The sequence below is a fragment of the Etheostoma cragini genome, chromosome 13 (assembly GCF_013103735.1).
Source record: "Etheostoma cragini isolate CJK2018 chromosome 13, CSU_Ecrag_1.0, whole genome shotgun sequence".
Lineage (NCBI taxonomy): Eukaryota > Metazoa > Chordata > Actinopteri > Perciformes > Percidae > Etheostoma > Etheostoma cragini.
Window position 1 is genome coordinate 6,136,692 of NC_048419.1, and position 27,935 is coordinate 6,164,626.

General features: G+C 39.3%; 1 protein-coding gene and 1 pseudogene across 3 annotated transcripts; both read right to left on the reverse strand.

Moving 5' to 3' along the window:
- Positions 1–2,817: 2,817 nt before the first annotated feature.
- Positions 2,818–8,792, reverse strand: LOC117955957 (annotated as a pseudogene).
- A 4,501-nt stretch (positions 8,793–13,293) lies between these two features.
- acer3 (alkaline ceramidase 3) lies at positions 13,294–26,696 on the reverse strand. 3 transcript variants are annotated; one of them, XR_004658963.1, is made up of 12 exons: positions 26,450–26,696; positions 23,996–24,106; positions 23,757–23,809; positions 23,435–23,487; positions 22,713–22,794; positions 22,567–22,602; positions 21,930–22,068; positions 16,665–16,723; positions 16,437–16,497; positions 15,948–16,052; positions 15,804–15,849; positions 13,294–15,690 (listed from the first exon to the last, which is right to left on the reverse strand). XR_004658963.1 is itself a non-coding variant. In XM_034889288.1 (11 exons), exons 1-11 carry the CDS (start codon positions 26,550–26,552, stop codon positions 15,637–15,639), a joined length of 804 nt encoding a protein of 267 aa, XP_034745179.1. In that variant the 5' UTR covers positions 26,553–26,696; the 3' UTR covers positions 13,294–15,636. The 3 variants fall into 3 exon arrangements, 1 of the variants encoding a protein (XP_034745179.1); XR_004658962.1 differs by having other exon boundaries at positions 16,437–16,538; XM_034889288.1 differs by lacking the exon at positions 21,930–22,068 and having other exon boundaries at positions 16,437–16,538.
- Positions 26,697–27,935: the final 1,239 nt, after the last annotated feature.

Consider the following 27,935-nt stretch of genomic DNA (forward strand, 5'->3'; position numbering starts at 1 on the left):
TATACAGTATTTATTTGAGTTGATACTCTACCACTTTTTTGTGCCAAAAAGTAAAGTAGCAGATGAATAAAACCATCCATTGTCTATGTGAAATGAACTGTAGTTTTGTTTTATAATTGCATTTCAATAAATGAAAGCATGTTGTTGAAATGCTATACTGTATGTAGGACCTTTAATGAAACTAAAGGCAGAAATGGAAGGTGATGTACTGTAACTGCCTATCTATCGGAGTTGGAATCCTCTGCCACTGCTGCTCTGTTAGTTTCCGTGATCCCTGTGGGGCACACTTTTGCAGGGCATACCACAGTGCATGATGTGTCTAATGATGCCAGCAAAGTCACCCAAACTAATTAGCTGAAAACCCACATTGGACAAGACATGCTGTTGCAAGGCCAGTGACAGTAAGCCATTATGCTGCAATAGCACAATGGCTACATCTACAAGACATTTGTAAGTTTTCATTACATCAAAACCCACGGAAGTAGTCAAGCCAAATTTATTGAAATAGTGTTGGAGCTAAATCCTGCTCCATTCTCAGGGTTCATTCAATTAGTAGTCAAAATCTCAGATGTTGAAATGTGAATCCATTTATTACATAGGATATCCTGAGACAAAGTTACCTGGATCAAGCTGTCGCAGCTCTCCCCTTCCTTTGTCTGACTCTTTGGCTCTCGGACCCCCAGTATTATCTCACAAAGGGTGGGGTCTTTAGACCACAGTAATGTGTGTGTGTGCTTATCCGTTATCTTTTCAGTTGGAATGTGACTGAAGGTTTCTGACTCTCAGTTAGGAAAAAATCAGTGGGGGTAAAAGGCTGAAACCAGACTCAGGGAGCATCCCTAACAATCAATTCTACTTCTGACACATTTAGGAGAGCTGGATTGTAACAAAATGTAGCAGAACATCTTATATTATTAAACAGAAATATTACAAAGCAACTTAATTTAACAAACAATAAAACAATATACTTATAACAACAAACTTAATGCCAGACCAACATGTCTTCATTTATGTCGAAATAATGCTTTTACCTTTTAGCTTAGATTTATAATGCAAATCACAAACAATGTTTAAACTCATATACAATTTTAAATCCCAACATTCCCTCTTTTGATCCCACACCCGTGGGATCAACTTTATGGATATCCTATTCAGTGAACACAATGAAATGACAAACATCCCAGCATTAATCATGGAGCACCCCCGGAATAAAGCATGAGTTTTGTACTCCCCCATTTTTATCTCACTCTGTGAGATCATCACCTCAATGTTTACTCATCCTGTGAACAGATCATTATCTTGTCAACATATTAAATCACAGTACTTGTCAATACCTGATCTATCCCTACAAAATCATCTTTTAAAACTTTATTAAAAATGTAAGGACTGTGTTTAATCCATCTGTATTAACATAGTTGCCACCGATCTTGCTTGAAACTATAACAGGAAATTTAATGCAAATGTTACAAAATTTTATAAGACCCTTAACAATAGCCTAACATAACAAATCACAAATTTTTTTCTCAAGGGGCTTTACATTCTGTACATCAGACAACACCCTCTGTCCCTTGACCCTCGATTCAAAACCGTAGATATGTTCTAATCATATTTGAAGAATATGGACATGGAAAAAGGACGTACTACACAAACCAATCTAAAATGAGAAACAGCCAGATTGGTGGAGAGAAAGAGAGAGGGAGAGAGAGAGAGAGAGAGAGAGAGAGAGAAAATGGTCCCAGGACAATGGAGAAGGCTACCTCAGTTGTCAGAATCTGAATCTGATTTATTGTGCTGATCATAAGAGACGGTAGGATGACGTAAAACAGAGATTATTTGTGAAATTACACATTAGTCTGGAATTACTGTTAGTCTGGTCTGGTTTACAACATAAGAGTTAGTCATAGTGCTAATACAATATGATAATCTTCCAAGAGCATGAAAGAAGTGTGGTGTTAATAACAGTTAAAATGCGTAATTCATGACATTTCTTCCAATAGCGCACCAGCCTTGGGTTTAATACACTTAATTTTACTTGGGTGCTTTTAGCAAAGTATTGCCTGTTTGTCTTTACTGAAGAGAGACTTTAGTTTGATCTTTACAATCCGCACGTACATAAAACCTGCTTACTCCCAGGCACTGAATTAATCATAGTTTTGTTTTGGGTGTAACATGCAACAAACCAATCAGTGTCATCTCCCTTTCCTTTTAAATACCAGACACGTTTGGACCTTGGCACATTGCTATAAAGGGCGGATTTGCTGAGCAGTAAGGAGAGATGTTCAGGAGAAGAAACCGATAACATATATGCTAACATTTTTATTTTTAATCATCTGCATGTGTGTGTGTGCGGCTGCGCGTCCCTTTGTGGGTAGCACCATTATAGTGTGTGCATGCTGTGGACAAACCTATAAGTGCATTTTACTAATGCACTGTAAAAATAACAGTGAAATGCTGCGTCATTGACTTTTGACCAGGTTTTTGTTGGTGAATGGCGTGATCATTTTCCGCTGACTCAAGATAACAATACGCCAAGAATGCACCTGAACACACCTCCCTGTAAGGCCAGCACAAACAACGTGGGCACTGGATGGAGGGGAAATTAACAACTGTGTCAGTTTTAAACTAGCAAAGATTCTTGCAAAAGGCTTTACGCTGCACCGGGTGCAAGATAGGGCCCTTTTTTTCACCCTAATTGCTTTTAGCCATTCCCCCTTCTAGACCAACAGTATACATTCAATACAAAGGTACAGCCAGCAGGCAGTTAGCTTGGTAGAAAGACTGGAAAAAAGGGGGAAGCTGTGGGAAACTATCAGATCTTTAATACTCCCAACACTCATTGCCAGAGAAGAACACAGTGTAGTGCTCATTTCTGAAGTGAAGAGCAGCATCTGCAGATTTTATTCTGGAGGGGAAGCCCAAGTCTGAGATGTAAAACCGTCCTCAAGAGTAAACTGCCTCAGCACCCAGGATCGTTGAGCTGAAACCAAAACATTACTGTCTCACATTTACAGATATATTATCTTAGGATATAACTTTTACCTTTGAAAAACACATTAACATTCTACTCCATATTCTCATAGACAGCATCCAAGTAGGGAGGTACAGTGTATTGCCACAGACTGCTAACACAGAAATCTGAAAAGGCATAAAGTTATTTCAAAAAACGATTATTGTTCTTTCCACTATCAAAGCAGACCTTAGGTGAGAAGCAAGTCTGTTTGTCACCCTGTGTGGATATATGGTCTGGACAGTTCACACATGCATCTTTGAAAAACAGGACCTTCTTTTGTAATCCTGATACCCCATAGGAGGACAAATCTGGATCACATTTTTTTGAGAATAGTGAAGCAAAATTGTGACTGATTCCTGCAGGCAACAGATAAACAGTTCAGGACCCTGTCCTTTGAAATGTACCAGCTCAGTATTTTCTTTAAAAAAAGAAGCTGCTTAAAGTGCATGTTCACTGTGATTCACACGAGTATATCATCTGCAAAGAATCAAATCAATTCCAAACCAAAGTCATGGATGGCTTAGTTAAACCACATGTTATGATGAAGATAAACATTGACTAGACATTTGTGTGTGTTGTGTGTTATGCTTCCTATCAAACATGAATTATAGCAAAACTCTTGACAGAAACCATGTTACGCTCTGTGCCATTTTGATTCTTTCTTCCTCCACATCTGCATCTACTGAAATGCAGGAAAATAGACAGCAATGTTGAAAAAGTGAAATCCAAGACAGTTAGAACTTAGATTTGTATTTTTGTTGCAGATCTAAATACTTTACTGTCATTGAACAAATTTCAACAGACTAATGATGAAACAATAGAAAGAGGATGTTGTGGTATTTAAGCTTTAGGGGCTAGTTGCCACACCACTGCCGTGGGAACAAATTACTGTTTGATTACAAATGTTATATTCTCATTTTGTGCATGTAATTAAACTGCCATGTAAATATGAGCAAGAACTACATATCTAATATACTGTATGTGTGTATTCAATTTTGTAAGATAAAGATGAGAATATCTGAATTTAGCTTGGTACACGCTATTTCACAATGCAGTCCCAGTGTATGACATGTATTACATTTTCTATTTTTCTGCTTTGTAAAATAATCATCAACCTCCATGGGCGGCTGTGGCTCAGTGGTAGAGCGGTTGCCTGCCAATCGGAAGGTTGGTGGTTCGATCTCCGCCCCTGCAGTCATTGTCGAAGTGTTCTTGGGCAAGACACTGAACCCCGAGTTGCCCCCGGTGCTGCGCATCGGAGTGTGAATGTGTGTGAATGTTTATCTGATGAGCAGGTGGCACCTTGTACGGCAGCCCCGGCCACAGTGTATGAATGTGTGTGAATGGTGAATGTTTCCTGTAGATGTAAAAGCGCTTTGAGCAGTTGTTAAGACTGGAAAAGCGCTATATAAATACAGCACATTTACATTTACATCAACCTTTCAAAATCCAAGTGAATCTAGTTTACTCACCATGCAGGTGTTGGACATCTTTCACATCACGGAAAGATAGCTGAACTTCATAATTGGGGCAAAGTTGTATGTTGGGTACATGATAGTTCCAGGGTCAGATGAGTGGGGCAAGCCAAGTGGATGGCCAAATGCATGGACTGCTACAGCAAAAAGGTTGAAACCTAGAGCAAGAACACAAGCCTTGTGAGGGTTTTATGGCACAGAAAGGTTGTGAAGATGCACAAAACTGTTTACGTAAATGTCAGTGACAGAAAAATGTACTTCTCAATGTAGAAATCAGTTCATCTGTCAGGACTGCGGGCGATTGAGGTGTTTTTTGTCTTTGATGAAAAAAATGTAGTACACTGAATGGGATATGGAAACGCCTTCGTCGATTAAGTTCTGATATACAAACTTTGCATTGACATGACTGTTGCTACTGTTGGTCCAGGATATTCTTACAACGTGTCTTCATCTGTGGTCAGCATGAAACATGACCAGTACTAGCTGACATTAAAGAATGATTAAAACTTGCACAATTGAGCCAAATTCCTGTAGCCCTTTCACCATTTTTCTCTCGTAGATGGATAAGATGGCCAAGGTGATTGTGTGGTTTCCAGGTAACCACCTTTACTTCTTCTAGTCTGTACATACATGTATGCAACGTGTTTCTTTACATAAAGCTCACTGCCATTGTGAAAGGAGATGACAACATCAGCCTCCTTCCGGCTAAGCTTGCAAAACTACTTAAATTCATCTTTACTAATCTGACATGTGACATCCCCGTCTCTGTTGGCTGCTGTCTGATGCCAGTAGGTGTGGTCGAGTCATCAATTATTGGAGACTTACCTGTTCCAGTATTCTCCGGTAAAAGAGCACACCCCATGTGTTGCACTTTGGGCTGGAGAGGAGGGAGACACTTTGCCCTATGCTCCACGCACCCTGTGGTTTTGGTTCTCTTTACCACACAACAAGCCACTTACTACCCCCCCCCCCCCACCTCGGCTTTTACATGGACAAGGGTAGAATAATGTACTTGCCATGCTAGTGGCATGGGCCTTTTAATGGCAATGTCCTTCTGTTGGTCAGCACTTTGTTCCTGACTAAGATATCTCAACAACTGTTAAATGGATGGCCATGAAGTTGTGTCCCAAGAGGACAATCTCTGGCTGTCCCGCTAACATTACATTCATTTGTGGTATTGAGGCAAAATTCGACAACCTTTGGATGGATTGCCATGGAATTTGGTACACACGTTCCTGACCACTTCATAACGAATTGAAATAAGCAACATCATCAAGTACATTTTTCATGACCAAATAGCTGCAAAACTAATAACATTCAGCTGTACTGTCAGTGCTAATTAGTAAAGGTTTACTAAGATGGTGAACTTCCTCATCATTCCTAAACTTCTTCCAGCAAATTTTCTCTCCAAATGATTCCACGTCTGACAAACCACAGCATGGCCTCTTCATGACTGCCAGAGTCTCATTAGTAAGCTCTCCACTTGGAAGCAAACCAAAGAAGTTCTGCATCTTCCGGACCTTATCACAGAGTCTAGTCGTCCAATCAGATTTTACAACGTGTCTGTCTGCAGTCCTCTTCTGTCTCTGTGACCTGGGCTTGTAGCCATAGACGTCCCGTGGATATTCGTGGATGCCATGCATTGCTGCAGTCAACTGTATGCCGACCTGATGTACACCATTCAAATGCTAGATACTGTGCCATTACCAACTGTATGGTGGCCTAAGCCAATTCTGTGCCTTATCCTGTTTTTTTGTTTTTTTTTACAAACAGGAAGCCAGTCTAAAGATCTGACAACTGGAGTTATGTGATCCCCTCTCCTATATATATATATATATAATATATATCTCCTAGATATGTCTACAGAGATCTTCATGGCCAGATATTTATGTAAGACCTCTATGAAGTGATGAGATTGATTTTGTATATGATCATTTTTGGTTATCATTATTGGTAGCTATATTAAACTTAGATACCCTATAACTTAGAAATTATTTTAGGAAATACCAACCTACTTGACCTTTGTTCCACTAACAAAACGTTTAAGACTTTTAATACTTCAAATTTTAATTTTAAAAATATTTAATAGACTTAAAATTTTACTGAATGGAAAAAATCCCCCCAAAACACATAATGTATATAAAGTATATATTGTGTGATCTCAGTTAATGAAGCCATTGTTATGATTCATCAAAAAATGCTGAAGTTACATTTGGAAAATTTAACATCAATATCATTCCAACATCAAGTTGACATTAAGCACAATGTAATGCAGTTATGAAATATGTTCTGGTTAATATGGTTTGGTGATTGAACGTTAGCCTGGGAAGTCTGCTCTGTATTTACTACCACACAAAAGGTGTGATCAACAGGCATAGTTTGAATGCATGTACGCAATTGGATAGTCCTTCAACCAATCAGACCAACGATCCGGGTGACGTAGCAGCGCCAGCGGCATCAACGGGTTGCTGCCGTTCTCTTATTACATCCATGGTTGCTGCTCTTTGGTGGCCGCCATGTTGAATATAAACAGAAAGCTGCTTGGTTGCTTCTCTATTGTCATTGTGTTAAGCCCCCCAATAGCGCGCCAGGTGGATAAGCCAGTTTGCGATTGGTTGCCGCAGATTTGTAACCAAAGCAGGATAGATAAATGTACAGGTTTCCAGCATGAGCTGCAGGGCAAAATCAAAATGCTGGCAGATTGGCCGGGGTTTACCCGGTCTAGAAATATGTTTCATTTGGCAAATAACAATGTCTGTTTGGCTGTGGTTGTGGCTGTGGCTGTTTTATCTTCTGACTCAATAACCTGTCACCACAAGATACCTCTGGCTTTGTTACTGCCTTCCTAATAAGCAAGTTTAGTCAGAGTGATAGTGGAGTCAAGTGGCAGATATGCATTAGTCATTAATGCTTCATGTTGAACTTCAAGTGAGTTAGATAACTAAGCTATGGACTTCTTTTCCAGTTGTCACATCGTTGTAAGAAAGAATTGTACTGCAGAATTGTTCTGCTTCCAGCAGAACTTCCAGCAGAACCTCCACATAAACAATTCTGCGTTTTATTTTAGCCTGCCATGAACTTGCAAAAGCTGTAGAAAAGGATCTCTGTCGCCATAGGAACACAGCTGCATCTTATCAGTGGGTCACCGGTATGGTGAGACCTGCAAATATCGCTGGCTGTAACTCATACAGGGGGCATAGGCCATGTGTGAACTGGTAAATACCTTCAGATGGTCCAGCACGGGGTTGTGTAGGCAGGTCTGCAGTCCGGAGAAGCAAGGCTGTGACAAGAGGGTGGCTGGGTGTCACAAGGGTCAGAAGACTCAGTCATAGCATCTTCGTGGTTGACAGGCACACATCGCAGCAAGTCAGCCCGTGTCTGACACGTAATAAATGTAATTTGTTTAATTCAAATTAAATAAATTAAATTAAAATACAGGAAGAAGAATTTGAATATATACAAGTTGGGAATAAAAAAATGTGCAACTGCTTAAATAGTATGGCAAAATGTAAATAAACCAGGTGCAGGTTGCATTAGTGCAGTTTTGTGGAGTCTCAGAGTCTTATCTAGCACCCAGTGATGACATGTTAAAGAGTTTTATTGCCTGTGGTAGGAAGGATTTACTCTAGCGGTCCGTGAGACATCGAAGCTGTCGGAGCCTCTTAAAGAAGATGCTCCCCTGGTGGACCAGTGGGGGGTGGAGTGGGTGGTCGGGGTTATTCGTGACAGATAACAGTTTGTTCTGTGAGCTCCTCTTCACCACAGCTTCAAACGTGTCCTGTTTGCAGCCATTCTATTCTCCGCGGGAGTTTTCGTACCACCACAAGCCCGCATAGCAGACGTGCTAGCAGCTAGCCGACCAGATTACAGACACAGCGAAACTCTCTCGTCGTTATTGTTGGGGATTTTAACAGCGTTAAACTCAATGCGCTAAACTCAATCAGGAACATTTTAGGATTCCCACCAGGGAATTAAAGGATGCCTATTGCGCCGTTTTGCCACCAGCTCTAGGACTCTCCGATCACTGTCTGCTCCATCTTATCCCAATCCACAAGCAAAAACTAAAAAGCTCTTTGGCTAAGACTGTAAATAAATGGACAAGGGAATCAAAGCTGGAGTTGCAGGCTTGCTTTGACTGCACCAACTGGATAATTTTTCATTTTACCCAACCAGATTTTCATCCTATCGGTCTGGGGATTGAACTGCCGACTCGCAAATTCACCACTCCTGTCGACCCTGACGTCTGTGGCCGTGAAATCTTTTGAAAGACTGGTGTTGAGCCACCTGAAGGACATTCCAGGACCCATGCTGGACTCCCTGCCGATTGCCTACAGGGAAAACAGGTCGGCAGATGATGCTGTCATTGTGGGACTGCAATACACCCTGCACCACCTTGACTCCCCATGGACATACAGTACATGGTTAGAACTAGGAGAATACAGACAATACAGGAACACATGAGACTGTAAACAACAAGGAAACGGGGAATGAACATTAAAATAAAATAGGAAAAACTACACGGAACTAAAAACCAAAACCGTGACAAAAAAAATTTAACAGATTTATCTTGCAGCATCCTTTCTTTCTTTCTTTCTCACTCCTTGCTCTTGGCAAAATTGGCAGATTGTGTTTATCTCCTACCAACCAAGGTTAAAATCAAATGTCATTTAATTGTAATGACAGGGAGTAAGTTCATTTCAATAAGTAATTCAGTAACCCAGTAAAGCCTGACACATGAAAAAATAGCCGGAAAGTTACTTTTTTTGGAACTGAGATGTTTATTAAACCTTTTAACAACCCTCTTCTCATTTTGTTTAGGATATACTTTTTGTATCACATATCAAATTGGGCGTTTTGGGCAACATTTTGCTAACTACAGTGCTATTATTAGGCACAAAAACAAATTTAAAAAAAAGTACAGCATATAAAAAAAAAAAAGGAAGAATGAAATGGATTAAACGGTACACTAAGGGTTTCGGCAGTGACGTCAGAACCAGCCGTTACCTAGGTGATGTCGTCCAGCTGATCAGCCTCTTCAGCAACTCGGGCATTCCCAACCTGAGTCATCTCAGTGTTGACAAGGCGTCTGCCAGACTGCGTGTGTTTTACAGCTAAGGCACCAAACTAAATACAACTAACAATTCAATTCAATTCAATTTTATTTATAGTATCAATTCATAACAAGAGTTATCTCAAGACACTATACAGATAGACCACACTCCAGAATTTTACAAGGACCCAACAGTTCTAGTAGTCTCCTCCAGAGCAAGCAACAGTGCGACAGTGGCGAGGAAAAACTTCCTTTTAGGCAGAAACCTCGGTCAGACCCAGGCTCTTAGTAGGCGGTGAGTCAGAGGGAGTGGGAACACTGGAAACCTGCTAATTACAGCCATCAATGAATCCGTTTATTTCTCCACTGAACCATAATCCTATTGAACACTTATTTTTTAGGTTTCTTCCCAAAAGGGAGTTTTTCCTTGCCATTGTCACGCTGTTATTTGCTCTGGGGGAACTACTAGAACTGTTGGGTCCTTGTAAATGTTGTGTTCTAGTGTGGTCTAGACCTACTGAATCTGTGAAGTGTCTCGAGATAACTCTTGTTATGAATTGATACTATAAATAACATTGAATTGAATAATCCCATCATCTTCTTCAATTTGTGCATGATTCATCACAGCCAGCGGTGTTGGACTGGGGGTGGTGGTGGTGGGGGGGTGTAAGGGATTACTGGGTACTGATTAGAGTGAAGGGTGGCAGTAGCTCTGTCCGTAGGGAGTTGGGTTGGGCACCGGAGGCCTGAGCCCTTGTGTGTATTTCCAGTCGGTCTGTGTGTAGTGTGTAATAACAACAGAGTGTAAATTGTAATTTCCCCATAGGGGATGAAAAGAGTTTAAATTATAGAAAAATATAGAAATTATCCAGGGCCCTCCATATGAGGAGGGTCCAAAAATCTGCTAAAATGTAAAGCTGGGGGTGCAGGGAGGGGCCCAGAATATTTTGTCACGCATCAGATCACAGCGTCCCCATTTAAGATCCTAGAGGCCTGAGGGTGGAAGCTCTTCTTGAGGACTCCGCTACACACAGCTTGACACTGACTCATAACATCTCCCCCGCTGGGCCTGCAGGCTATCGCGGGATTAGATCACACCTCCATTAGTCAACATGAGGAGGAAATGCCAAATAATTTCTGACCAGCCTTACAAATTTAAACGTTTAAGTATAGCATTGAAGGTTTACATCAATGTTTAATAGAAAGAACAGTAAAGGGTTGTTCAGACGCCAGACAACTGGGGACAAGGGGATTTTTATGGATTGGTAAACACATTAAGGAGGTACTTCCTTCCTTTCCTCAATAAAGCAATACAGTTGTGTGGTTGTGAAGTGTGTGTGTGTGTGTGTGTGTGTGTGTGTGTGTGTGTGTGTGTGTGTGTGTGTGTGTGTGTTCTGCAAAGGTTAGAGCCAGGTGTTTTGAGTTACGACAGTATGATCTCTGTTTAGTTCAGAATGTACAGGAGACCCCGTGGCTGTTTTCATACCACAGTAAGTACAGTGCAGTATGTAAAGCCGGTCGGATGTGTGTACAGGAGAATGATAGCATACAAATACCAAATATCACGTTGAAAGGATGTGTTTGTGTTTACACAAGGACTGACGAGAACACTTCTGGAACATTCAGCATCGGCTGCCTTTACATAACACTGTTCATGACACCCAGAGAGAAATACGTTGAAGCCTATGGATGTTGGAATTATTCCTTTATTTATTTATTTTTTGGCATTTTTGGCCTTTATTTTGACAGGACAGCTGAAGATATGAAAGGGCAAACCAGTTGGCAAACCAGTTTTAGCAATGGGCGGAAGTCCACATATTAGAACACATTGTATTGTAACTCTAACAACACACACATAACACACTTAGATACATGTACATACTGTATATTATAGAGATACTATTGATATTCACCAAAATAGTCTGATTCAATTCAACATACATCATGGACGTGCAGGAACACAAAATACAATGTAAAACTAAATTATGACATAGGATAAAACATAAATATGAAATAACGTATTTCCATAGGCCACAAGACAGACTGCTGTGAAAGTTACAGGACATATAGAGTTCATTAGAGTAGATACAGAACTCATACAAATTGTACATTTTTTAATAAAAGTATTTTCATGCCATCCTTTTTAATGTTTTTATGAATGATTTTAAAAACGGTAACAGGTTTTAAGTACATCAGCCCCACACATTAAAAAGTATTTAGATCCATACATGTATCTATCTATTCCTTTTGGGTAAATGTTGACTGTGTCTATCTGGTATGCTACTTTAGTACAGTAAAGCATATATTCTGATGCCTGGCTGTTTTGGCGTTTATACACATTGCCTGCTGCTAAATACTGAACCCTGTTAGCAATGTTTTTGGTGATTTAAGGCCAGACACTGCAGACATAAGCACTGTTTCTTATATTGGCGTCCTGGTCAATGTTGAGATTTTGGCTAATCTGCTTTCATAAAATGTCTTTGTCCAGAAAAAAAACATAAATAAACATTTTGGTGTATTTTCCCAGAATGAGTTCTGAGCAAGAAATATCCACCTAACCTTCCACCAAACTTTTATACAACATTTTATCTCTAAAACATGGAGCAAAACCTTTGATTCTAAAATGTCAACAAAATAAAACAAGAATTTTGAATGTGGTTTCATTCAATGTTCACATTTCTGTTCTGGAACTGTATGCATATTAGCACATATTTAATTAGATAATGCCTAATTTGTGCATTTAAACAATTTCAGAAAAGAAAACACAGTAATTGTCATAATGTTAGTAATGAACTGGGGAGGTTTCATGGTATATCTATTATTTTCCCAATTTCACCTGTAGTGGCTTGCCTGGGCTCTTTTATTGTGATCAAAGATGTAATATATCATCTTTAAAAGGTATGTCAAAAACCAGGCCGTGAGGTTTGAAACGTTTATAAAAATAAGATAAAAAAAGTATCCAAATGAAGATTACTGTTAATATGCCCAGATTTTTGACATGACTTCTGAGCTGTCTTTGTCTCAACACGCTCTACTGCACGTACAGCAACAAAGACAGCATACACACCCACACGCCGTGATCACCTCTGAAACCTGCGGGCTGCTCCCGTTGTAACTAACTCAGGGATCACAGGAGCATATCAGTAACTAAAAGCTTGAATGAGAAGTCCAGGTGACGCACATGTTGAGCCTGTCTAACATTAATTTCAGCTTGGAACAAGCCTTCTCCGTGCTGTGATTGTACACTACAGTGATGCAAAATACAGTGATGCAAAAAACAGTTCCCCAATGTCTGCACGGAGCGGGTTGCACCGTTTAGTCAGTGGGTTTCACAATAGTGCAGCTGAATGTCAAAATGGGATGATTTGGTCACAATGAAATCATTTTAGTTGGCTCCATAGTCATGTCAATTCCTACATCTTTTCTCTAAAGCTTTGTAGTTAAAACATTACTCTTGAGAATTAAAAATCTGAATCCCTTCTACAAATGGCAGACATTAAATGACCGCCACACCTTGGGGTTGCATGACTCAATCGGAACGCCTTCATTAGCTTGATATGATGCACTAAACTGTAGATAAAGAATTAATGAGTGGCGTGTAAGTACTGCAATATTTATTGACACTACAGCTTTGGTGTCTTAAACTGCGTACCTTTATTGTAAGTGGCACCTTTCAAAAATCAAAACATGTTATGCGCATTAAGTGAAATACGGCTTCAGAGAAGATTAAGAGAAAGTAAAGTTCTTCTGTAGACAAATAGATTAACACGTTCTTTTATTTTATAATACAGGACATCAATAAAGACTGGCACTTGAACAAAGTTCAAAAGAAATGATAACAGTTTTCTCTTCTGGCCTCAACACATTAATGTTTTGTTTTTGTTTTTTAGTGAAAGCTACAGTTGCAGTTATGATCAGCCTGTAAATAAAATGTTGGACTCATTAAATGAATGGAAGGCCAAAGATTCAGGCGCAGACTTTGCAATAGAATCCAATCTTGTGTGCCCTGATGCGTTGACTGCCTAGAACCAGCCTGCACAACACAAGGGACAGTTGGGAATGGTTTTGTTTATCACGGACATCAAGGCAACTTGGATAACTCGGACCGCAAGGATAACACTAAGGCACCCTCTTAGACAACTGCTCCCCTCTACTGATGAGCAGAGATGTCAAGAAAACAACAGATTTCACAGACATTTGAACAATGTTAACACTTATCTTCTATACATTGTGCTTATGAATGTGTGTAATACTGGGCTCATACAATTGAAATACCCAATATGAGAGTTAGTGTGTATGTATAATGAACTATGGATGAGTAATGGGTTGTTTCAGGGGATAATGCAGCCCACAGCAGTTCAGGAGGCCACAGACATATTGTCATACAACCATCTTCAACAGTTATGTCAAGTTCCGGGTTCTTTTGTTACCATTACATATCCACAAATTTATAGCAGCAAAAAACTAATTGAAAAGAAAAAGCCTTTCATTTGACACCACAGATCCAGTACATGGGAATTGATTCAAAGACCCTAAGATTTCTACAGAAGGTAGCTAGTAGTTCCTCCATCCACAACGCCATGTTTGGCAATGTCTGCCAAGATGGAAATGTATGCCACCTAGTGGTTGTTTCATACACTGTTTCTCAAAGATATTCACTACAGGTGTCATTTGACCAAATGGGAGTGGGATGAATAAAATGTAGTAGCATAGTGGGTTCAGTATCAGTGGATAAAGACAGTTTACTCTTGGCTGTATAAGCGTATTTCTATTAAGGGAGGGCACACTACTAAAACTGTTATCAACTGACAACAGGTGGAGGTTTAATGCAATGATGCAGCAGGAAGAAAAGAATTGGCTGTGTCTTGTCCCCATAAACTACAGCTAATGAGCATGACATTATTCAGTCATTTTCCATTTATTCACTTGGTTCTTGGAGTGAATGTTAAAAATTACAAATAGAAAACCCGTCAAGCTTGCGCAAACATCAGTAGCAAGTTGGTCCGTTGCAATTCCAGTGATAATTTGTGCCTGATCAGAGCCTCCAGTTGCTGGTCGCCCCCCCACCCCAACATATGGGTTCCTTAACATAACACACTCCGGTGGAGGTTTTAGCTGTGGTTGCAAAAGTTTAGACCTTCACAGAGCACACGCTCAGTATCGCTTTAAAGACTGTCCAAGTGTTTCTGTCCACAGAAACTCGAGCTTTCAAAAGTGGTTTAACTTGCTTTGCTGGAAAAATGTTAACCTTGTCCTAAACAAAATTTTAATTGGGTGCAATAATAAAAGCAAAATTATGACCATTGCATCTCTTGCTTGATTATGACGAGGTAAAACAGCATCATGTTTCACACATTACATTACTTTCTAAAATCCCAGAACAACTTTGGCACTGATAGAAAAATAAATTAATAATTCCAGTTGTTGCATGTTTTAAGATTTCAAGTAAACATGCAGCCTGTGGCACAAGGAAATGAACACGGATCTTCTAGTCAAGACAGCTAAGCTACAATAACAGAGCCAGTTTCTCCCATATGTAGAAACAATACAATACTATTTAAAAAGGGATATGACAATACTGTGTTTTAAGTATTGTAAGCTACAGTCTTAGTTATACTTAAGTTTAGGGATATATTCAAATATCTTTAGGCTTAGGAGATTCTAATATCCACAGAATGAAACATACAATTAAAATGCTAATGGGAACTTGTGAATAATTACTTTCCCTTTTCCCAAACCCTAATTAAGATGACACCCATACCCGGTCAGTATTTACAGCTGCAGTGGACAACAACATATTTGCATTAAAAATGAATGAGCAAATAAAATCATTACACTTCAATAACATTACAGAAAAGCTAGGCTAATAAATTATGACTCATGAAAAGAAAATCTTCCATTTCTCCAAACTGGATTCAGTGCTATACTGTTTAGTAAATGCCCACAGTGCAGAACCAAACGTTCCACCCCAGGGTGCCTTTGGGTGCACCTGTGCCCTAGCTGTGGGCTGATTGTGCAGCAGTGGGTATTGGCAGGTCCCTTTGCCGATGGTGTCTGGATATGGCCGTCCCCATCCTTCAGTTGGTCTCCATCCCTTCATTTCAACTCGTCTTCTGTGGTTCGATGTGCAATGTAGGCCAAACTCCACAAAGAAACTAAATAAAGTTGGGATAAGACAGGACAAATGGTTAAATTAATGAACAAATACATTCATGAATGCAATTACATGAAAGCTATAATGTATCCAAAGGCTTAGGGCTAGACATACCTTTACATTTGGTCTGTACTTGAGGTAGGTTGACCTAATCTGCAGGCTAAAAGAAGATGAACCTTAGATTTGAAAGTGAATGATCATGTCTCATCACAATTTAACTCACTCTGTCTGTCTCCTGTTACAGAAACAAGAGTTTACCTAAGAAGTATATGCAGGTAGGAGCCAAGGCCTGTGAAGATATGCCACCAGGCATGGAACTGTGTTACTACTCCAACACCAGAGGGCAGCGTTTGTCTACTGGCTCTGAGGGACAAAAAAGTGTATAAATTAATAACAAAACAAAAATTGTATCTCCAACAGTATGGGATTCTCCAGAAGAGGATGCTAAAAAGTTTAGTTTTCTAAATGTTTGTAGTTTTAGATTTAAAAAAATAAAATAAAGTTATTCCATGTAAATGAGCGGATACACTTCCAGGGATTGACATGACTTTGAGTTCGCCTGACTTCCCCTTGAGATGAGAAAAATGACTGATGTCACATAAAGGTTAATGTCCCTGACTGTTTAAGTGAACATTTTCCACATCACTGCTTTTACAAGGAAGCTAACTACCATTGCTCTCAGAATTCCAAAATTAGGCAACTTATTAATAATAATAATAACCACATTTGTCCAATGCTAATACTCACCTTAATGTGTCACAGAAAATATTGTCAATGTTCCACAGTAGGAACCCAAGCAAAAAGATTCCTAAGGAGGCGTAACACAGCGGTCGGAGCCATGGGTACACCCTGATATTGAAACCAAAACCACATGAAAAGCCTTTAGCAAGTTGTGATTTCGTTGAATTTACTGAACAACCATTTCTTAGATATGTTATTGTTTTTTTATTTTAACAGTCATCTTGGCAAACTTACCATGTAACGATGAAGACAGATCGCATCACTAGGCAACCTACTAGAGCACCATACATGACCTAAAAGAAGACACAATTATGTATTTGGTTTTGAAACACACCAAGGGTTTGTGGGGGCAAGATCAAAACAATTTTTTGACTACTAAATATTTACAAATTCCAGGCAGCCTAAACTGTACGTTGAGATGATTGATTACATAACCTGCTAGTACAGTCTGCTGCCACAGCAAAGGTGCAAGGGTTTTTCTTGAATGTATCTATTAAACAATTTGGATCCTTTTGAATGTGATGCTCATTTACTGCCAGTCACTTTTATAGCTATATACTTTTATTTATTTATTACAGGATTTGTTTATTTCAGGAGTTGTTCTTATTTTTTTTCTTAACTTTTTACTTATTCAGTTGTAATAATTATTAAAATTAAACAATATTTTGAATGAAGCCAAAAGGCATGGGATTCATCGTGCTAAATAACAGTAAACACACACGTTCTATAGCTAACTGTTGCTTTGTTACATTCCACAAATCCACATGAATAAGTAAACTCAACACTAGCTCTGTTTCCATCCACATGTTTTTATCCAAATTAAGTGATATCTAATGAAAATTGCCTTTTGGAAAGAGTAAAATTTAATGGAATTTCATACGTTCAGTCTCATCAGATTTTATCTTCATCAATATACGGCTTATGCGATAAACGCTGATGGAAGCGTTATTTACCAAATAAATAATGAATTGCGATTAAGTTTTAGTTTATTTTATGGTTGCAACCCGCCACAAAACAAAGAACTTTTACTTTATTTCCGCCCAGTATTTCTGCTCTGTTTGCACACATAGAGTCAACAAAGACAGATGGAAGTGGATGAATGCGGACAATCTCATAATAAAGTAGAACACTGCTTATACTTAAGTTGCCATTTGAACCCCACTCTGTGTACTTGTTTACTGTGCTCCAATAGGGGCATTATCAGTCTTACCATGAGCCACCATAGAGCAGTGTGATCAGTAAACAAAGCCTGTTCCAGAGAGTCAACAAAGGCAGCTTTGTCACATTGTCTTTAAAGTGCTGACACACCAAGGAGCTCGGCGGCCATTGGTCCATGTTAGGCCAACGGAGAGAGTACGTCACCCTAGTTTTTGCGGTGTGTCACTCACCGTTGCTACTCGTCGACCCTGGTCTGCATTTTTTGGGCCAATTCAGGACATCGGTGAGAGGAATCCATCTAATTGGCTATTCAACTTAAGGAAATTAGTGTACGTGAAGAAAAAAGGTAGTGAGGAAAACAAGTAAACGACTGTGAGGGCACACATAGAAGGGTCTTCTTCCTATTTTTTATCTTGATCTGATCAATCCAATACATGATAGTAAGTATGGTTGGGTACCATTTGGATTTTTACGATTCCTAAAAAATTACATCAAAGAAAGGCTCTTTTATAAAGTTTGCTTTTAATTAAAAATGTTTAAATTTAACAATATTTTCACATTTTAAAGTACTTAAATATAGAATAAGTAAACCTAAGTCACCTACCACAAAACTACAATAATTTAACAAATATATAGTTACACTATTAACAAGTAACAACAAGATAAATGTTGGTGAGTTGGTATGCTAACCAGCCTCACACTTCAGCAGTTCTTTTGCAGAAATTTACCAAATTAGCCTTTTCTGGCAAGATATGACACCTCTCCTGACTTATGGCATGTCCTGCACAGGAACAACCTTCAGATAGGAATGAGTTTGAAATGGCAGACAATTTGGAGAGGCTGTTCCACTTCCTACACCACCAGGCTACAAGGTCTGGTCCTGAACGATAGACTAGCAGAGCAAGTGTAACTATATGATTAGTAGCAATCACATGCAGTGAATGGTTAAACTGCTTTTAGGTTCGTTTTGGTAAGCCCAGGGGAAAAATATAGCATTTTAAAAGTAACTTACATTTATTATAGCTAGCTAACGGTAGACTACAGAGAAAGTGTGATAATTTTACCTCCGTTTCGGAGCATGTAAAAAAAAAAACGGCTATCAGTATTTATTTTAGAGTACATGTCAGTGCAAGGAGAATAGCGCAGACACACGCTTCACACCGCAAGCGGGAGAGTCCACCACTCGGCGGTAAGATAAAGCCGCTGTCTGGAGTGACACAGGAAAATAATTTCTGTGGACACATTAAGTTGAACCGAAATTTGCGTTCTAATCTGATCCGAATACCAGGGTTCATACACATTTTAACCAATACTTTTCGGCAAATTTCCATGGCTATGAATTCCTGAAAATCTCTGTCAACATAATACAATAAGAATAAAAATCTGCTTCACCTGAACTTTATCAATTTAATTCCATTATTTCTTCATCTAAACCATCAACCTGCCTCTTAGACCCTATCCCGACTAGGCTACTTAAAAAAGTTTAACCCTTAGTCATTAATCCGTTTATAAACAGGCTATGTACCACAGTACTTTAAAGTAGCTGTAATTAAACTTCTTCTGAAAAAGCCCAACCTTGATCCACATGTTTTAGCCTTCTATAGACCCATATCCAACCATCCATTTCTCTCTAAGATTCTTGAGAAAGCAGTCGCCAAACAGCTGTGTGACTTCCTGCATAGCAACAACTTATTTGAGGATTTTCAGTCATGATTTAGAGTTAATCATAGCACAGAGACAGCACTTGTGAAAATTGCTAATGACCTCCTAATTGCATCAGGCAAAGGACTTATCTCTGTACTGGTGTTATTAGATCTTAGCGCTGCATTTGATACCATTGACCATCATATCTTATTACAGAGATTGGAACATTTAATTGGCATTAAAGGAACTGCTCTAAGCTGGTTTAAGTCTTATTTATCAGATCAATCTCAGTTTGTTCATGTTAACGATGAATCCTCCGTGCACGCCAAAGTTAGTTATAGAGTCCCACAAGGATCTGTGTTTGGTCCAATCCTGTTCAATTTATATATGCTTTCTTTAGGCAATACTATCAGAAAACACTCCATAAACTTTTATGTTATGCAGATGACACTCAATAATATCTATCAATCAAGCTGGATGAAACTAATCAATTAGCTAAACTTCAAATGTGCCTTCAGGATATTAAAACCTGGATGACCTGTAATTTTCTAATGTTAAACTCAGATAAAACTGGAGTTATTGTTCTGGGGCCCAAGCTCCTCTGTGACGCATTATCCAAAGAGATAGTTACTCTGGATGGCATCACCTTGGCCTCCAGCACCACTGTGAGGAATCTTGGAGTTATCTTTGATCAGGACATGTCCTTTAATACTCACATAAAGCAAATTTCAAACACCGCCTTTTTTCACCTACGTAATATTGCAAAAATCAGGAATATTCTGTCTAAAAATGATGCAGAAAAATTAGTCCATGCATTTGTTACTTCTAGGCTGGATTACTGCAATTCTCTATTGTCAGGCTGCTCGAAAAAGTCCATAAAGACTCTTCAGCTGATCCAGAATGCTGCAGCACGTGTTCTGACAAGAACCAGGAAAAGAGATCACATCTCTCCTGTTTTAGCTTCTCTGCATTGGCTTCCTGTAAAATCCAAATAGAATTAAAAATCCTTCTTCTCACCTACAAAGCTCATCATGGTCAGGCACCATCTTATCTTAAAGAGCTCATAGTACCTTACTACCCCACCAGAGCACTGCGCTCCCAGAATGCAGGGTTACTTGTGGTTCCTAGAGTCTCTAAAAGTAGAATGGGAGCCAGAGCATTCAGCTATCAGGCTCCTCTCCTGGGGAACCAGGTTCCAGTTTGGGTTCGGGAGGCAGACACCATCTCCACATTTAAGAGTAGGCTTAGACTTTCCTCTTTGATAAAGCTTAAAGTTAGGGCTGGCTCAGGAAAGTCCTGAACCATCCATTAGTTACTCCGCTATAGGCCTAGACTGCTGGGGGACTTCCCATGACGCACTGAGCACCTCTAAAATTCAATTGAAAATAGTTAGGGAGCGAGGAGTCGCAGCATCTGCCTATCCCGGCCCACCTGCTTCTCGTCATAGTTGTCAGATTTATCTAACATATAATCAATAATATAATAAAACTAGAGCGAGGTAGGGCACACAGCCCGATCCAGTTGGGGAGAGTTCTAGCCTGACCAGGCTCCTCTCTTTACCCTGTTTCTCTTAGTTATGCTGTAATGGTTTTAGACAGTTGGGGGACTTCCTTTGACACACTGAGCTCCTCTCTCCTCTATCTTTCTATCTTCCCATTTTGTGTGCATCCATGTCCCAGAAATGCTTGTTCCTAACCTAACTCTGGGGAGTCATTCCCCAAAGTCCTTATGTTCTTTTTCCCCGAGCATGTTCCTCGGATCAGGGAGGCTCCAAAATCATGGTTGCAGCTGTCGCCATTGTCCCACTATACGTTCCGTTCTGCGATGCCATGTTACATCCTGCCACAATCACCGGTGCCCTGCTACGTCCTGCTGTGCCTTGTAATGCCGCACATTGCCCTGCTATGCCACAAACTTCTACAAAAAACTACTACCCTTCTTCCCAAGGGGAGTTTTTCCTTGCCACTGTTGCACTGTTGCTTGCTCTGGAGGAAACTACAAGAACTGTTGGGTCCTTGTAAATTCTGGAGTATGGTCTAGACCTACACTATCTGTAAAGTGTCTTGAGATAACTCTTGTTATGAATTGATTCTATAATTAAAATTGAATTGAATTGAATTGTTAACATTTATCAGCAGAGGTTTAACAATTAATGACAATGTATGTTGTTCCTAGTGAAATTTGTAATATCACGCCTAGAATAGAACGTTAGGGTTAAGACAATGTGAAATACACGATTTTTCCAAAACTTTCTGGGTCTTTTTATTTTTCCAAAAACCTTTCCAGCCCTGGAATTTGCATTTTTCAAATTCCATATTTTTTTTTAGATTTATTCAAAACGTATGAACCGATGGATTACTACCGTTTGTGTAGGTATCAGTTCCATAGTGTAACCGGATTTCAGTACCAAACCCTAAAAGTGGCCAAAACTGGCATTCTAATAATACTTCTAAAAAACACAGAGGTTTGAACTATTCAATTATCTAGTTTGACAATGCCCATGAGAGAGCAAACGTACAATGAGATATATAACTACTCGAGTAGGTATATATTTTTCAAAATAAGCAAACTTATTTTACTAGATCTAGTTGTAGGTATCGTTGCAACAGTTTGTATATCGGGTTTCCCTTTTTGAATGACTAATCGATTACTGCTGGCATGCAGAGTTATCTCCTCTCACGCAGACGCAGAACGTACGTGGTAGATGGTTGCCGGCTGTAGTCTGTGTGGTGTGTTCAAGTGCAACTTTTTGGCCAAGACACAAGCGATGTGAGGCGACGCCACAGTTGGCCTTCACTGCCACTAGTTCTTTGCCGTCTGCTTGGTGATTCAGCACCTTTAATGTTGTAAAGCAACGCATAGACAACGTGAGACACACAAGTACAGATAAACTCTGAGTATAAAAGAAGAGGCTGAGCAAATATTCAAGGGTTTATACAGTGTGTTTACCGTATTTGTTTAGAGTTTTGAGATTATTATTCTTCTTGGCAACAAATGTACTGTATATATTTTGGATCCCACAGTGTAGGATTCAGTGCTCAGTTTAGGCCATAGTATATGTGTGTGTTTTTTGTTTTGTTTTTTTAAATGCTACACCTTAATAAACATTTTACTGATCGTCTGCATGCAGTAACATAACACGTATTGCAGAATTTTGCACATTTGCTTTGGTATGAAATGCTTCTTAGTTTAACAACCAGCAAGCACCAAACTGAGTGTTGCATGCTGTCTTGGGTAACCCAATGTTTACACAAAGTAATACTTGACTCAAGGCACGCTGAGCCCTAACAGCAAACAATGAGCAATCTAAGCGTGACACCAAGCACTCCCTTACCTGATGAAAGACTGGCTCCTTCCACTGTAGGTATACCTGCAAAGATAAAAACAGAAACTACTCAAGAGGATATGATGGAGCTTATGCCTCAATTACATTATGGTTCAAACTAAATGATCACTGTTATTGTGAAAATAGAAACTCACCACAGTGACTGAGACACTGAAGATCAATAACAATGCAATCAGAAATAAACTGATGGTCTTCTCTTGTTTAAAACATTCATATCTGAAAAAAGAAGCAAATTTGTTTATATTACATGTTCAGCTTGGTTATTCATGAAGAATCAAAAAGGTAAATAACAGAAGGTTAACGTGTAACCAAGTTTCTCCAAATGCAGGGACTACCTCTTAAAACTATCCTGACCCTGATTGGAACATTTTTCGGAGTGGTCTGGAGCTGGAGAGATAGTCTCTCCATTCAGAGAACCTTGGGCTACACATTTACCTTCTACTCTCTATTCTACTCTACACGCTATGTACGGGGAAACTGAAAGACACACATCAACCCACCAGAGCGCTCACCCATGTACGACACACACCATCTACACTCTGATGCGCAGCATCGGGGCAACTCAGGGTTCAGTGTCTTGCCCAAGGATACTTTTACATAGGATTGCAGGGCCAGAAATCAAACCACCAACCTTCTGATTGGCAGGCTACCACTGAGCCAAAGCCACCATGTGCCAAGATGAAGGAACTTTAACGGTATGTGTACTCTGTTTGACTCTATAGCCACAAGAAGATGATAGAAGATGCTTTCTTGGAATGGATTAAGTAGGAATTTGACAGTTCATTTTACAGCATCAATCACACTAAAGTTAGTCAAGGCTTTAACAGCAATAAATCCAAGAAGTTGAGCCACTTACAGACAGTAGACAAAGATGCATGTACTGTAAATCATTGGCAACTCGTCCAGTAACTGCAAATGAGAATGCGACGAAAAGATAAATTAATTCATCCATATAGGAATATATTGTATTAACATAGTTTAACATTGTGTTAGACGGCACATGCTTGACCTCATGAAAACATTATGAACATTACCTAAGGAAACAAATTTGATTCATGCAGTTTCCGGAAGAAATGATATCCCAAAACAAAAAGATAACTCTCAGCGGTCACCTCGTCATGATTATGTACCCACTTTTTGCTGACATATTAATATTTCAAAGTAACACTGTAGCCCACCTGCATTTCATATAGCAGCGTCATGTGGAAGCACCAAGAACCAACACCAACAGCTGGGCGATGCACAGACAACCCCATAAAACATTCAAATGGAAAGTCAGGACATTCACAACATGATTGACAGCATCAGCAGTACACTGTACAAATGGAAAGTCTGTTGTCAATAAAACAAGAGCTGTGTTTGCTTCAGTAGCGTGACTAATCTAGAGCTAGGAAATTTGTGATTTCAACAGACTAACCTGCCAGTCCGAGGAAAGAGCAGACGTAGCGAAACTCAAGGCCGTCTCGAAACGTCTGGATGGCCCCAAAAATAGGAGGAACAATCATAATCAAGTTGCTGACAGTGTTCCCTGTTCAAAAATACAACATAGACAAATTAGAGCCAGAAGACTATAATCTTTAAAGCATTTGTGCATCTTTGGATGATCACCTCTGTGACTGGATGACATAACAGCAGTGGGAGTTCTATGGGACAGGCTGGGTAATATATTGTGATTATTATAACACCAGCATGAATGGTATCTTTTTACGGAAACTTGATTACTGCACTAGGAATTCATGCACATGTTGCTACTATGTTTCCTGCCACCGTACTTGAATTTTATATTTTATTACATAGCAATATATCACATATATTACAAAGCATTGGTATACTTAAATTACTGTGCATCTGTCACGTTAACAATATGTTACTGGTAGTTTAGTAGTATTTGGGTTTGCAATTGCAGGTACACTACAGGTAAAGGATAAATGGGCAGATAGAAAATGATGGGTTCTGGCTAGGTGTCACTTTTCAATAAAAAATATTGTTAAGATTAGTCGATTAAAAAAATGACAAAATTAATCAGCATCTATTTTGTATTGACTAATCGTTTCAGTCATTTTTTAAAGAGTTATGCCAAAAATGTAATAATTCCAAATGCTCAAATGTCTCAATTTGCAATGTTTTAGTCTTACTTTATAAAAAAATTGAATATTATTGGCAGCGGCACTGTGTTGCAGTTGTCGCCTCATAGCAAGAGGGTTTGGGGTTCTAATTGTTAGGGGTGGGAATCTCTTGGCACCTTACAATTCGATTTAGAGGCCAACGATTAAATTGGATGGGATGATGTTCAAACTTAGGTGTGGAAAACAATTGGGCTTACCAGGATGTTAAGTCATGTGAAAACTAATACTGCATTATCTGCAGGTGTCTGACAAAAGCCAAGGTGTTTCCACAAGTCCTTAGGGGACTGTTCACAATGTGTGGACTTTGGTTACTGATAATAAATCTACACACCAAGATTACTACAGCACATGAGTGGTTTTGTTTTTCACATTTCAATGAAAACTGCAATCACATGAATGTGATGAGACCCTGACCCAAGGTACTTTTTACTCTTTGTGTCAGCTTTCTCCGGTCACCATATCCTGATGTTTTAAAAAAGAGAGATAAGAGAGATAACACGCACAAAATACGCTTTAACAATGCCACATTCCAGCCATTGTAAAGTGAATGCATGTTTAAATGCCAAACAATTCTTCTCCTGGAGCTTCAACTGTCAGTATATCCTTGATTTGAGGCATTCACACCAGTGCCAATGTTTAGGCACGTTTCAATGAAATGAATACAGTATGCTAAAACAGTAGAACTACAACATGTACTTCACAACTTACTTTTTAGGAAAATAAATTATGTGTACTACAAAGGCCTCTTGGTGTGGACTGAACTCTGACCCAGTTGGCTACAGTTTACCTTGGACTGGGCTAATGCTGTTGCATCAGTTAGCACCTTGAACAGAACTGAACACTGAACTTGAAAGACTTTACCTTGTTCCTCGCCATGAATAGGTAGATTGAATTAATTTATAAATTTTGGCCAGTATTAATTTAAAAAGGCTTTCTTTGTATCATAACTCTTTTGAAAACATTCCCTTTTTTACTTACACAAGCTTAAATTGCCTGCACAATAATGAGTAACCTCAAAGTATTATTGTTAGTTAAATGTTTCGCCAAATGCTTTTGAAGGAACGCATGTGTCATGCATGTTAGTCTCATTTTCAGGATGAGTGATATGAACCGTTTGACGCTAACAATGTTTAAATCTAAGATAATGGTTCCTGAGGAACCTGTTTTTATCTTTAGTCAAAGCAATGCAGGTCCCTGATAGTATGGAGGAAAATATTCAAGTTTCAAGTCCTGCATTTGAATGACTAGCTAGCTATTCTCGCATTCATTGCTAGACCTAGCTATCTACTAGTAATTGCCCCTTGTAATGGGAAACATCCAAGTCCACGTTCCACTGTTGATACAAGTAAGAGCATAGGGGTAATAATGATAAACTGAGATGTGTCTAGTAACGTTAGCTGACACTTCATGAAGAATAATAACCTAACGTTACAGTAAAGCTGTAGCTATGCAAAACAGCTCGACACAGAACGGGTTGACTAACAGCTCTAGCTAATAACGTTAGTTGTTCACATGCCGTATGAGCTAGCTAACATTTAGCTTACACTAGCTTTGTGACCGAAAATTCTTACCAGCTAGCCGATAACATAAATCCCTACTTCACTACGTTATTCAGTAGCGACTGTACGTACCATGGGGTACGTGACGTTACACAGTATGGCTGTCTGTACTCCCCCCAAAAGTCTCCTTAAACAAACCATACAAATTGTTTTCAGGGAAAACCAACGTAATTATATCTTACTTACAAAATTCCGCAATGTAAAAAGAAGCAACATAATTTTCTTCGCACCAGTCCAGCGTTGAGGTCGGCCGCCCCCAGTATCCCTGCCTGTCTGCCGAGGGAGCCATGATGGAAGAGGAGGAGGCTGCTTGTACTAACGGATTTGTAGTCCCATCACAGCACGAGCAGTCCTCACACGAGCCCTCCTCCTCACGAGCGATGGGAAGAAACTCCAGTGAGACTGCAGCAACCGTTGTTACTCTAGCTAAACAGTAACACTACACAAATAACAGTAAAAGGGTTGGGCATTTCACTAATGCCTAGCAGTTAGCACAATTGTATCATTCTAAATGCAAATTATGGGTAGGCCTACAATTTTTTTATTGTGTGCTGAACAAAAATGTAGCCTCCATGTTAGAACCATGCTGTTATTTTAAAAATAGACCTTTATGTTTTAATTGAGTTACACACATGTGATGTTTAGATAGCCTGTGTCCCCTGGTAACATTAGCATATTATTATTAGTGCATACCCCTAAAGTAGCAAAATTACCACTGAAAAACCTTAATGGTTCTTTTTCTGTGTAGCCTACATTAGATTTGTTTATACAGCAACCGTAACCATAACTATAAAAAATAGTTTCTGTTTAGTACTTTATTGCCATGTGGCCAATAATTTGTCGCTCAGACAAAAGAGGAACACAGGACATTAAGCATACATCATCACAATACTGTCAAGGGGATACAAAAAAACAGGATGTAGGCCTATTCAAGTAATAAAACAACAGGAAATGAGAAATAAGCTCAAAATGTATAGTCAGCTTGTTAAATTATGAAATTAAGGACTGCTCTATAAGCACTAACTCTGAAGCAGTCCTGCACTCCATGTCATCTTCTTATCACCCTTTTGCAAGAAACTACATACAGTTCTTTGTTTTGGCGAGGTCAGGTACAAGACTGTATACATCAGGGGTTGATAGTAGCTCAGTCAGTAGGGAGTTGGGCTGGGAACCAGAGGCACTGCCAAGGTGCTCTTAGCAAGGCACCGAACTCCCATCTGCTCGGGGTGCCTTTCCACTCTGACATCTCTCCATAGGTACTGAGCATGCATGTTTAATTCAGGCCTGTGTGTAATAATAACAGTGTGTAAAATGCAATTTCCCTTTGCGGGATTAATAAAGTACACATTATTAGTAGTAGTTGTAGTAGTAGTAGTATTGTTGTTACTCTCACCACAAACACAGCCACCTCCAATATATCTCAACAATAGGCTCATCAATAAACATCTACAGCTCTTATGAGTCTTTCTTTAAGTAATGCAGTTAAAGTAAATGCACTACAATCTCCAGGTTTTGGATAGTGATTTTCCAACGAATTTGCACTTATTGATTGTTGGTAATAAACATTTAAACTGTTATCCACTGTATATTATAATAAAAAGTATCACAAAACATAAAAAACACGAAAAAGTAGGTCATATTTTACAGTGGTTTGCTTTTCTCCCACAATGCA